At 66.5% G+C, this 12,622-nt stretch overlaps 1 protein-coding gene across 1 annotated transcript in view; it reads left to right on the top strand.

The window, feature by feature from the left end:
* HCFC1 (host cell factor C1) overlaps positions 1–12,622 on the top strand; it is a 28,720-nt gene that overhangs the window by 15,560 nt on the left and 538 nt on the right. The window contains exons 16-27 of the mRNA XM_066570232.1: positions 86–224; positions 763–968; positions 1,499–3,215; positions 3,314–3,495; positions 4,044–4,491; positions 5,645–5,812; positions 5,888–6,043; positions 6,870–6,991; positions 8,073–8,207; positions 9,732–9,917; positions 11,309–11,609; positions 12,432–12,495. Of these exons, the coding sequence (XP_066426329.1) occupies positions 86–224; positions 763–968; positions 1,499–3,215; positions 3,314–3,495; positions 4,044–4,491; positions 5,645–5,812; positions 5,888–6,043; positions 6,870–6,991; positions 8,073–8,207; positions 9,732–9,917; positions 11,309–11,609; positions 12,432–12,495 (3,824 nt within the window). The remainder of the gene's footprint in view (positions 1–85; positions 225–762; positions 969–1,498; positions 3,216–3,313; positions 3,496–4,043; positions 4,492–5,644; positions 5,813–5,887; positions 6,044–6,869; positions 6,992–8,072; positions 8,208–9,731; positions 9,918–11,308; positions 11,610–12,431; positions 12,496–12,622) is intronic.

Raw genomic sequence — 12,622 nt, 5'->3', positions numbered from 1 at the left:
GGGTTTGGTGACACTGGCGGGGTGTCCCCGAGGTGTGCCAGCCCCGAGGGTCCCCAGGTGACAGCGGTGTCCCCGTGTCCCCCAGGTGGTGCTGAAGGGAGCCCCGGGCCAGCCGGGGACCATCCTGAGGACGGTGCCCATGGGGGGGGTCCGGCTGGTCACCCCCGTCACCGTCTCGGCCGTCAAGCCCACGGTGACCACCCTGGTGGTCAAGGGCACCACCGGTGAGTGGGGGCACTCTGGGTGGTCACTGGGGAGGTCACTCGTGCTCAAGGGTCACCTCTGGGTCACTGGAGGGGTCATCGGGCCACCCAGGGGTCACTGAGGTGGTCACTTGTGCTCAAGGGTCACCTCTGGGTCACTGCAGTGGCCGTTTTGGTGGCCAAGGCCACCACTGGTCATTGGGGGGGCATTGGGGGGGCATTGGGCCACCCAGGGGTCACTGAGGTGGTCACTTGTGCTCAGGGGTCACCTGTGGGTCACTGGAATGGCCGTTTTGGTGGCCAAGGCCACCACTGGTCATTGGGGGGGCATTGGGGGGGCATTGGGCCACCCAGGGGTCACTGAGGTGGTCACTTGTGCTCAAGGGTACCAAGGGTGGGTGGAGGGGTCATGGGGACAGGGAGGGAGGGGACACCAGGAGGGACAGCCACTGTCATGGGGAAGGGTCACCAAATCACAGCGGGGGTCACTGTGGCACCACGGGGTCACTTTGGGGTCACTTTCCCGAACGGTCACTCACGGCCCTGGTGTCCCCTGCAGGTGTGACCACGCTGGGGACGGTGACAGGGACGGTGTCCACCAGCCTGGCCGGAGGGGCGGGTGGCCACAGCGCCACGGCCTCGCTGGCCACACCCATCACCACCCTGGGGACAATCGCCACCCTGTCCAGCCAGGTGCTGAACCCTGCGGCCATCACGGCCACCGCGGCCGGGGGCGGCCTGGGGACACCGACCATCACCATGCAGGTGAGGGGACACTGGGGACACTGGGGACAGGGGGGACACTGGGGACAGGGGGGACACTGGGGACACTGGGGACGGGGGGACACTGGGGACACCGACCATCACCATGCAGGTGAGGGGACACTGAGGACATTGGGGACACCGACCATCACCATGCAGGTGAGGGGACACTGGGGATACTGGGGACATTGGGGACAGGGGGGACACTGGGGACAGGGGGGACATTGGGGACATTGGGGACAGGGGGGACATTGGGGACACCGACCATCACCATGCAGGTGAGGGGACACTGGGGACATTGGGGACACTGGGGACACCGACCATCACCATGCATGTGAGGGGACACCGGGGACATTGGGGACGTCCCCAAATGCAGTTCAGCCCCAGCTGCGCTGCCGACAGGAGCGGGGAGGGGACACTGGGGAATTTGTGGTGACACCAAGGGGAGCTCACAGAGATTCGAGCCTGGAGGGGGGGGGGACGGTGCCACCCGTGCTCAGTGCCACCTCCCCTGACGCGCTGTGGGGACACAGCCGGTGTCCCAGCCCACGCAGGTGACGCTGATCACCACGCCCAGCGGCGTGGAGGCCCAGCCCGTCCACGACCTCCCCGTGTCCATCCTGGCGTCCCCAACGGCGGAAGGTCCCCCCGCGGCCACCTCGGGGGGTGGCAGCCTGGCCGAGCCCCCCGCGGCCGAGGCCACCCCTGGCACCGTCACCCTGGTGTGCTCCAACCCGCCCTGCGAGACCCACGAGACGGGGACGACCAACACGGCCACCACCAGCCTGGTGGCCAACGTGGGGACGGGGGGACAGCAGCTGCAGCTGCAGCTCTGCGAGGACACGGGCGGGGGGACAGCGGTGGTGGCGGCGCCACCCCGGGCCTGCTCCAACCCCCCCTGCGAGACCCACGAGACGGGGACCACCAACACCCCCACGGCGGCGGGGACGGTGGGGACAGCGCGCCTGGGGACGCCGGGGGGACCGCCCTGCCCCACGCAGCAGACGGCGGCCACGGGGACAACGATGACGGCGCGGTTGTGTCCCCCCGAAGGCGGCGGTGGCGGCGGTGTCACCTCGTGCCAAACGCAGGAGGCAGCCCCGTGCCAAACGCCCTGGGGACAGCCTGAGGTGGGGACGGCCAGCGGGGCGGTCACTGCGGCCACCACGGCGAGCTGTGAGACCCCCGTGGGGACACGGCTGTGTGCCAACCCCCCCTGCGAGACCCACGAGACGGGGACAACCAACACGGTGACAGTGACAGGGTCACAGCTCTGCTCCAACCCGCCCTGTGAGACCCACGAGATGGGGACAACCAACACGGTGACAGTGACAGGGTCACAGCTCTGCTCCAACCCGCCCTGTGAGACCCACGAGACGGGGACAACCAACACGGTGACAATGACAGTGCCGAGGCCACCCTGCTCTAATCCTCCTTGTGAAACCCATGAGACAGGGACAACCAACACGGTGACAACCACGGGGACACGGCTGTGCTCCAACCCGCCCTGTGAAACCCATGAGACGGGGACAACCAACACGGTGACAATGACAGCGCCGAGGCCACCCTGCTCTAATCCTCCTTGTGAGACCCACGAGACGGGGACAACCAGCACGGTGACAACCACGGGGACGCGGTTCTGCTCCAACCCCCCGTGCGAGACCCACGAGACGGGGACAACCAGCACGGCCACCACCACCACGGCCACCTCGCGCCCCCCGCCCGAGTCAGGGACAGCAGCGGCGCCACCGCCTCGAGGCGTCCCCCCCTGCTCCAACCCCCCCTGCGAGACCCACGAGACGGGCACGACCAACACGGTGACAATGACATCGTCACAGCTCTGCTCCAACCCCCCCTGCGAGACCCACGAGACCGGGACCACCAACACGGCCACCACGGCCACCGCGGGCTCCCGGCCGGGTGACACCACCACGGCCACCAGCGCCGCCACCACCTCCAGCACGGGGGGGTCCCCGCCTTGTGCCAACCCCCCCTGCGAGACCCCCGAGAGCGGGGCCACCAGCACGGCCGCCACCAGAGCGGGGTCCTCGCCCTGCCAGAGCCACCAGAGCGGGGCCACCAGCACGGCCACCACCGCCGAGGGGGTGACACCGCCCCCGCCCTGTGCCACCACCACCGCCGCTGCCACCAGCCCCCCCCGCGCCTGCTCCAACCCCCCCTGTGAGACCCACGAGACGGGGACGACGGCCACGGCCACCACGGTCACCGCCAGCATGGGCGCCAGCCAAGGTGACCCTTAAATCGTCCCCAAATCGTCCCCAAATCGTCGCCCTCCGCCCTCGCTTTGGGCTGTGGGCCTCGCTGACCCCTCCCTGCTGTCCCCACAGAGCCCCCCCCGCCGGCTGCCAACGGGCAGGGGGAGGGGGAGAACCCCCCCAGCGAGGCCGGGGGTCCCCCCGTGCCCCCCGGGACCCCCAGCCCCCCCGGCCCCAGCGGCAGCGGGACCCCCCAGCCCCGGGCGGTCACCACGGTCACTCAGTCCACGCCAGCGCCGGGGCCGGCCGTGCCGGTGAGCGGCCTTGGGGACACTGGGGACGGGGGACTGGGGACATAAACGGGGGTTTGGGGGCATTGGGAGGGGGGTTGGGGACACTGGAGGGGGATTTGGGGGCTCTGGGTGGGGGTTTGGGGACCATAAAGGGGGTTTGGGGACATAAAAGGGGATTTGGGGGCTCTGGGAGGGGGGGGTTTTGGGGGCATTGGAGAGGGGGTTTGGGGACAATAAAGGGGATTTGGGGACAGTGAGTTGGGGTTTGGGGACATGGGAGGGGATTTGGGGACACTGGGAGGGGGTTTGGGGACATTAAAAGGGGGTTTGGGAACAGTGGGAGGGAGGTTGGGGACATTGGGGAAGGGTTTGGGGACACTGGGAGGATGTTTGGGGACAGTGGGAGGGGGTTTGGGGACACTGGGAGGGCTTGGGTACACCGGGGGTGCCCCAAGCACCGTGGCACTGCCACCAGGGACCTCCTGGTGCCTCTGGAGGCCGCCAAGGCCCCATTTTGCCATTTTGAGGGTGGGGGCGTCCCTTCACCTCTCCCCTCCCCCCCTCCCCAGACCATCTCGTCGCTGACCGAATCCCCCCCGGCACCCCCCGAGACCCCCCCAGCCCCCGCCAGCACCGCCACGCCCACGCCCACCCCTCCTGGAGACCCCCACCCATCATCCCAGGACCCCTCCTCGGCCGCCTCCCCGTCCCCCCCCGGGCCCGAGGCCGCTGCCCCTGCCCAGGCCGGCGCCGAGCCCGGAGGGTCCCCGGAGCCTCTGGCCGTGGTGGTGCTGCCCCCGCCCACGGCCGAGGGGGGCCCGGCCGAGGGGCTGGCGCTGCCCCCCGAGCTGCTGGCCGAGGCGGGGGGCGCGGGGGGACCCCCCGGGCTCACCCCCGAGGAGCTGGCGGTGACCGCGGCGGCCGAGGCGGCGGCGGCGGCGGCGGCCAGCGAGGAGGCGCAGGCCCAGGCTCTGGCCATCCAGGCCGTGCTGCAGGCGGCGCAGCAGGCGGTCATGGGTCAGTTTGGGGGGGTTTGGGTCAGTTTGGGGGGGTTTTGGGGGGTCCTAGGGGGGTTTGGGGGGGTCTTGGTTCCATGGTGGTCACCCCAGGCCCAGGCTCTGGCCATCCAGGCCGTGCTGCAGGCGGCGCAGCAGGCGGTCATGGGTCAGTTTGGGGGGGTTTGGGTGGGTTTGGGGGGGTTCTGAGGGGGTTTTGGGACATCCTGGGGGGTTTTCGGGGGTCCTGGTGGGATTTGGGGGGTCTTGGTTCCATGGTGGTCACCCCAGGCCCAGGCTCTGGCCGTGCTGCAGGTGGCGCAGTAGGCGGTCATGGGTCAGTTTGGGGGATCCTGGGGTGGGATTTAGGGGCTCCAGAGGGGTTTTGGGGGTGATTGGGATAGTCCCATGGCCATGGTGGTCACCCCAGGCCCAGGCTCTGGCCATCCAGGCCGTGCTGCAGGCGGCGCAGCAGGCGGTCATGGGTCAGTTTGGGGGGTTTGGGTCAGTTTGGGGGATCCTGAGGGGGTTTAGGGGGTCCTGGAGGGTTTTTGGGGGTGGTCACTGGGGTCCTGGTCCCATGGTTATGGGGGTCACACACTGGGGGCCATGGTGACCCCATGACCACGATTACCCCAGGGGACGGATTTTGGGATGACCCCGTGGGGTGGATTTTGGCTGACCCCAATGACCCCATGGGGTGGATTTTGGGATGACCCCATGGGATCCATTTTGGGATGACCCCAATGACCCCACAGGATGGATTCTGGCTGACCCCAATGACCCCATGGGATCCATTTTGGGATGACCCCATGGGATGGATTCTGGCTGACCCCAATGACCCCATGGGATCCATTTTGGGATGACCCCATGGGATGGATTCTGGCTGACCCCCATGACCCCACAGGGTGGATTTTGGGATGACCCCAATGACCCCATGGGATGGATTCTGGCTGACCCCCATGACCCCACAGGGTGGATTTTGGGATGACCCCATTGGATGGATTTTGGGATGACCCCAATGACCCCATGGGGTGGATTCTGGCTGACCCCAATGACCCCATGGGGTGGATTTTGGGATGACCCCGTGGGGTGGATTCTGGCTGACCCCCATGACCCCCCAGTGCCCATTCAGCCCCTGACACGTCCCCCCTGTCCCCCCCCTCCCTCCACAGGGACATCGGAGCCGCTGGAGCCCGGCGAGCCCGGGGGGGGCCCCTCGGAGCTGGGGGGCGCCCTGGGGGTGTCGGAGGGGGCGGGGGGCGCGGGGGGGGCGCTGCCCCTGGTGCTCACCCAGCAGGACCTGGCGGCCCTGGTGCAGCACCAGCAGCACCTGGCCGAGGCCGGGACCCCCCCCGCGGCCCCCCCCGCGCCCCCCGCCCCCGCCCCTCCCCCCCCTCCCGCCCCCGCCGCCCCCCCCCAGGCGGCCGCGCCCCCTCCCCATTTGCCCACCGAGGCCTTGGCCCCCGCCGACAGCCTCAACGACCCCGCGGGCGACACCAACGGCCTGGGGGACCTGGGCACGGTGCCCGGGGGGGGCACCCCCGCCACCCTGCTGCCCCCCCCCGGCGACGGTGAGACACCACGGGGGGGGCTCTGGGGCTGGGACCCCCCCCACGGCAATGGGGGGGTGGGAGGGGTCCCATGGGGGTGTTTATGGGGTGGGGAGGGGTCTGGGACCCCTGGGAGGGCACCCATTTTTGGGGGGTCCTTTTAGGGGTGTTTATGGGGTGGGGAGGGGTCTCATGGGGGGGGGGGGTTATGACCCCTTAGGGGGCACCCATTTTGGGGGGGGTCCTTTTGGGGGTGTTTATGGAGCAGGGGGGGGCTCTGGGGCTGGGACCCCCACCCACGGCAATGGATGGGGTGGGAGGGGTCCTTTGGGGGTGTTTATGGGGTGGGGAGGGGTCCCATGGGGGGAGTTATGACCACTTAGGGAGCACCCATTTTTGGGGGGGGGTTCCTTTGGGAGTGTTTATGGGGTGGGGAGGGGTCCCATGGAGGGATTTGGGACCCCCACCCACGGCAATGGGGGGAGAGGGGGGTCCTTTAGGGGGTCCCATGGGGGTGGGTTTGGGATTCATGGGGGGGGTTTATGACCCCTTAGGGGGCACCCATTTTTGGGGGGGGGTCCTTTTGGGGGTGTTTATGGGGTGGGGAGGGGTCTGGGACTCCTTAGGGGGCACCCATTTGGGGGGGCACCCTTTGGGGGGGGATGTTTATGGGGTGGGGAGGGGTCTGGGATATCTGGGGGGGGTCTGGGACCCCATTTTGAGGGGGGGGCACCCCTAGGGTTGGTTTGCGACCCCTCTGGTGACATTGGGGTGGGTGGGGAATTCCGGGGGGGGGATTTTTAAGCCCCTTCCCCAATTTTTTGTGCCCCCCCCCCCCTCACCCCAGGCCTGGCCCCCTCGAGCGCCTTCGTGGCCCCCCCGGGCCCCACGGTTGCCCCCAGCCCCGCCAAGCTGCAGGCGGCCGCCGCCCTGGCCGAGGTGGCCAACGGCATCGAGAGCACCCCCGTGGTGAGTGAGGGGGGAAATGCACCTCGAAATCCCCCCCAAAATCCTCACAAACCCACCCAAAAATCCCCCCCAAAATCCTCACAAACCTACCCAAAAATCCCCCCCAAAATCCTCACAAACCTACCCAAAAATCCCCGCCAAAATCCTCACAAACCCACCCAAAAATTCCCCCCAAAATCCTCACAAACCCACCCAAAAATTCCCCCCAAAATCCTCACAAACCCACCCAAAAATCCCCCCCAAAATCATCACAAACCCACCCAAAAATCCCCCCCAAAAATCCCCCCAAAATCCTCACAAACCCACCCAAAAATCCCCCCCAAAATCCTCACAAACCCACCCAAAAATCCCCCCCAAAATCCTCACAAACCCACCCAAAAATCCCCCCCAAAAATCCCCCCAAAATCCTCACAAACCCACCCAAAAATTCCCCCCAAAATCCTCACAAACCCACCCAAAAATCCTCCCCAAAATCCTCACAAACCCATCCAAAAATCCTCCCCAAAATCCTCACAAACCCACCCAAAAATCCCTCCCAAAATCCTCACAAACCCACCCAAAAATCCTCCCCAAAATCCTCACAAACCCACCCAAAAATCCTCCCCAAAATCCTCACAAACCCACCCAAAAATCACCCCCAAAAATCCTCACAAACCCACCCAAAAATCACCCCCAAAAATCCTCACAAACCCACCCAAAAATCCCGCCCATAATCCCTCAAACTTCCCCCATTTTCCCCCCAAAATTGCCCCAATTTCCCTCCATAAAATCCCTCAATTTCCCCCAAGAATCCTCCAATTTCCCGCTCAAAAATCCCTCAAATTCCCCCCAATTTCCCCCTCAAAAATCCCTCGAATTCCCCCCAATTTCCCCCTCAAATTCCCCCCAATTTTCCCCCAAAAAATCCCCAATTTCCCCCTCAAAATTCCCCCAATTTCCCCCTCAAAAATCCCTCAATTTCCCCCAATTTCCCCCCAAAAATCCCTCGAATTCCCCCCAATTTCCCCCTCAAATTCCCCCCAGTTTTCCCCCAAAAATCCCCAATTTCCCCTGCGAACGCCCCGCTCTCTGTCCGCGGCAGAAGCCGGAGCCGGGGGCGCCGCCCAAGGCGCTGCCCAAGAAGGAGAACCAATGGTTCGACGTGGGCGTCATCAAGGGCACCACCATGATGGTCACTCACTACTTCCTGCCCCCCGACGACGCGGCCCCCGCCGACGTGAGTGACCCCCACAGGGGACGGACGCGGGGACAGACCCGGGGACAGCTCGGGGACAGACACAGGGACAGACACAGGGACACGCGGACAGACGTGGGGATGTGGGGACAGACCCGGGGACAGCTCTGGGACAGACACAGGGACACGCGGACAGACATGGGGATGTGGGGACAGGCCTGGGACAGCCAGGGGCAGACACAGGGACAGCTCAGGGGACACGGGGACAGCTCTGGGGACAGCTCAGGGACAGACATGGGGACATAGGGACAGCTCTGGGACACAGGGACAGCCAGGGACAGACACGGGGACAGCCAGGGACAGACATGGGGACAGACACAGGGACACGCGGACAGACATGGGGATGTGGGGACAGGCCTGGGACAGCCAGGGGCAGACACAGGGACAGCTCAGGGGACACGGGGACAGCTCTGGGGACAGCTCAGGGACAGACATGGGGACATGGGGACAGCTCTGGGACAGACACAGGGACACGGGGACAGCCCTGGGACATCCAGGGACAGACACGGGGACAGCCCTGGGGACACAGGGACAGCTCAGGGACAGACACGGGGACAGCCAGGGACAGACATGGGGACATGGGGACAGACACAGGGACACGGGGACAGCTCTGGTACATGGGGACAGACATGGGGACAGCCAGGGACAGACACAGGGACAGGGGGACAGACGTGGAGACGCAGGGACAGAGGTGGGGACAGCTCTGGGACACAGGGACAGCTCAGGGGACACGGGGGACAGACATGGGGACAGCCAGGGACAGACACGGGGACAGCCAGGGGCAGACATGGGGACAGCTCAGGGGACAGCCCTGGGAACAGACACAGGGACAGCTCAGGGAACAGGCCTGGGACAGCCAGGGACAGACATGGGGACAACCCTGGGGACATGGGGACACCTCAGGGGACAGCCCTGGGGACATGGGGACAGCTCAGGGACAGACACAGGGACATGGGGACAGCCCTGGGAGCGCCAGGGACAGGCCTGGGTCAGCCAGGGACAGACATGGGGACAGCCAGGGACAGCCCTGGGGACAGCTCTGAGACATCCAGAGCCAGCTCTGGGGACATGGGGACAGCTCAAGGGACATCCAGGGACAGCCCTGGGACAGCTCCATGGCATTGGGTTCCTGTCCCCATGTCCCCATCATGTCCCCCTGTCCCCACAGGACGACACCTTGGGGGTCCCAGACCACTCCCAGCCGTGGTGCCATGGGCTGTCCCCTCATGTCCAGGGGTTCCTGTGTCCGTGTCCCTGACTCTGGGGGGGTTCCTGTCCCCACAGTGTCCCCATGGTGTCCCCACAGTGTCCCCACAGGATGATGCCCCGGTGGTCCTGGACCACTCCCAGCCGTGGTGCCATGGGCTGTCCCCTCATGTCCGGGGCGTTTCTCTGTCCATGTCCCTGTCTCTGGGGGGTTCCTGTGTCCGTGTCCCCACATCCACGGGGGTTCCTGTCCCCATGGTGTCCCCATCGTGTCCCCATCGTGTCCCCCTGTCCCCGCAGGACGACGCCTCGGGGGTCCCGGACCACTCCCAGCTGCGCCGCCAGGAGCTGCAGCCGGGCACGGCGTACAAGTTCCGCGTGGCCGGGCTCAACGCCTGCGGCCGCGGGCCCTTCTCGGAGCTGTCGGCCTTCAAAACCTGCCTGCCCGGCTTCCCCGGGGCGCCCTGCGCCATCAAGATCAGCAAGGTGACCCTGGCAGAGACCCCAGACCCACAGCAGGGACCCCAGACCCATAACAGGGACCCCAACCCATGGGGGAGCCCCTAACATCAACCCCAACCTGACCTGACCCAACCCAAACCCAACCCAATCCAACCTGGCCCTGTCCCTGCCCGGCTTCCCCAGGGCACCCTGCGCCATCAGGATCAGCAAGGTGACCCCAGACCCACAGCCTGACCCATGGCAGAGACCCCAGACCCATAATGGGGACCCCAGAACCATAATGGGGACCCCAGACCCAAAACAGGGACCCCAACCCACGGGGGAGCCCCTAACATCAACCCCAAACCCAACCCCAACCCAACCCAACCCCATCCCTGCCCGGCTTCCCCGGGGCGCCCTGCGCCAAGGTCAGCAAGGTGACCCTGGCAGGGACCCCAGACTCATAATGGGGACCCCAGACCCGCTGTGGGGACCCTCCTGTGTCCCCCCACGTCCCCCACCTCCCATCGGCCTCTGTACCCCCATATCCCCCAACTCTGTGTCCCCCCATGTCCCTCTGTCCCTACCATAACCCTGCCCCTCCCTGTGTCCCCTCTGTCCTCATGATGTCCCTTTGTCCCTCTCTGTGTCACCCCCATGTCCCCTCTGTCCCTCCATGCCTTCCTGACCCCTGTGTCCCCCCCATGTCCCCCTGACCCTCCTATGTCACCCCTGACCCTCTCATGTCCCCCTAACCCCCCCATGCCCCTCTGTCCCCCCTGACCCTGTGTCCCCTGTGTCCCCCATGTCTCTCTATCCCCCCAACCCCTGTCCCCTCTGATGCTATGTCCCCCATGACCCCTCCATGTCCCCCCTGACCCCTCCATGTCCCTCTGTCCCCCCATGTCCCCTCCATGTCCCCCCTGACCCCCCCATATCCCCCCCGACCCCTCCATGCCCCCCCTGACCCCTCCATGTCCCCCTGTCCCCCCTGATCCCTCCATGTCCCCATGCCCCCCCTGACCCCTCCATGTCCCCATATCCCCCCCGACCCCTCCATGCCCCCCCTGACCCCTCCATGTCCCCCATGACCCCTCCATGTCCCCCCTGCCCCCTCCATGTCCCTCTGTCCCCCCTGCCCCCTCCATGTCCCCATGTCCCCCTGCCCCCTCCATGTCCCCCCTGTCCCCTCCATGTCCCTCTGTCCCCCCTGACCCCTCCATGTCCCCCCTGTCCCCTCCATGTCCCTCTGTCCCCCCTGATCCCTCCATGTCCCTCTGTCCCCCCTGATCCCTCCATGTCCCCATGTCCCCCCTGCCCCCTCCATGTCCCCCCTGATCCCTCCATGTCCCCATGCCCCCCCTGACCCCTCCATGTCCCCCCTGCCCCCTCCATGTCCCCCCTGACCCCTCCATGTCCCCTCTCCGTGTCCCCAGAGCCCCGACGGGGCGCACCTGACGTGGGAGCCGCCGTCGGTGACGTCGGGCCGCATCGCCGAGTACTCGGTGTACTTGGCCATCCAGGGGGGGCCCGGGGGGGGCCCCGAGGCGCGCGGGGGGGGCGCCCAGCTGGCCTTCATGAGGGTCTACTGCGGGCCCAGCCCCTCGTGCCTGGTGCCGGCCTCCAGCCTGGCCAGCGCCCACATCGACCACACCACCAAGCCGGCCATCATCTTCCGCATCGCCGCCCGCAACGACAAGGGCTACGGCCCCGCCACCCAGGTGCGGTGGCTGCAAGGTGGGTCTGGGGCCCTGAAATGGGTCTGGGGGCTGCACACACATGGGGGGGTTTGTGGCACTGGGATTGTCCCCCTGTCACCCACTCACAGTGACAAGGGCTACGGCCCCGCCATCCAGGTGCGGTGGCTGCAAGGTGGGTCTGGGGCTCTGAAATGAGTCTGGGGGCTCTGAAATGAGTCTGGGGGCTGCACACCCCTGGGGGACACTGTGGGAGTGAGTATGGACAGTGCCAGGGGTGCTGTGAGGGTCTCTGACCATGAGGGCTACGGCCCTGCCACCCAGGTGCGGTGGCTGCAAGGTGGGTCTGGGGACTGCCAGCTGGGTCTGGGGGCTCTGAAATGGGTCTGGGGGCTCTGAAATGGGTCTGGGGGCTGCACACACCTGGGGGGGTTTGTGGCACTGGGATTGTCCCCCTGTCACCCATGCAGAGTGACAATGGTTACAGCCCGAGCACTGAGGTGCGGTGGCTGCAGGGTGGGTGTGGAGGCTCTCAAATAGGTCTGGGGCTCTCAAATGGGTCTGGGGGCTGCCAAGTGGGTCTGGGGGCTCTCAAATGAGTCTGGGAGCTCTGAAATGAGTCTGGGGGCTGCACACAGCTCTGGGAGGCGGTGGGAGTGGGATTGTCCCCCTGTCACCCACCCACAGTGACAATGGTTACAGCCCGAGCACTGAGGTGCGGTGGCTGCCAGCTGGGTCTGGGGGCTCTCAAATGAGTCTGGGGGCTCTGAAATGAGTCTGGGGGCTGCACACACCTTCGGGGGGTGCTGCAGACACCCGGGGTTCCCCCTCACCCCCTGATGTCCCCCCCAAACCCCCCCAGAGTCGAGCAAGGACGGAGCCGCCGGGAAACCGGGCAGCAAACGGCCCCTGGCGTCCCCCGACCTGTGAGTGGGGGTCCTCGAGGGGTCTGGGGGCTTTTTGGGGGGTCCTGGAAGGGTCTGGGGGCTCTTTTGGGGGTCCTGGAAGGGTCTGGGGGCTCTTCTGAGGGTCCTCGAGGGGTCTGGGGGCTTT

This window comes from Molothrus aeneus, unplaced genomic scaffold (assembly GCF_037042795.1).
Source record: "Molothrus aeneus isolate 106 unplaced genomic scaffold, BPBGC_Maene_1.0 scaffold_30, whole genome shotgun sequence".
In the NCBI taxonomy this organism is placed as follows: domain Eukaryota; kingdom Metazoa; phylum Chordata; class Aves; order Passeriformes; family Icteridae; genus Molothrus; species Molothrus aeneus.
The sequence above is the reverse complement of the archived record's forward strand: the minus strand, read 5'-3'. Positions and strand labels throughout refer to the sequence as shown.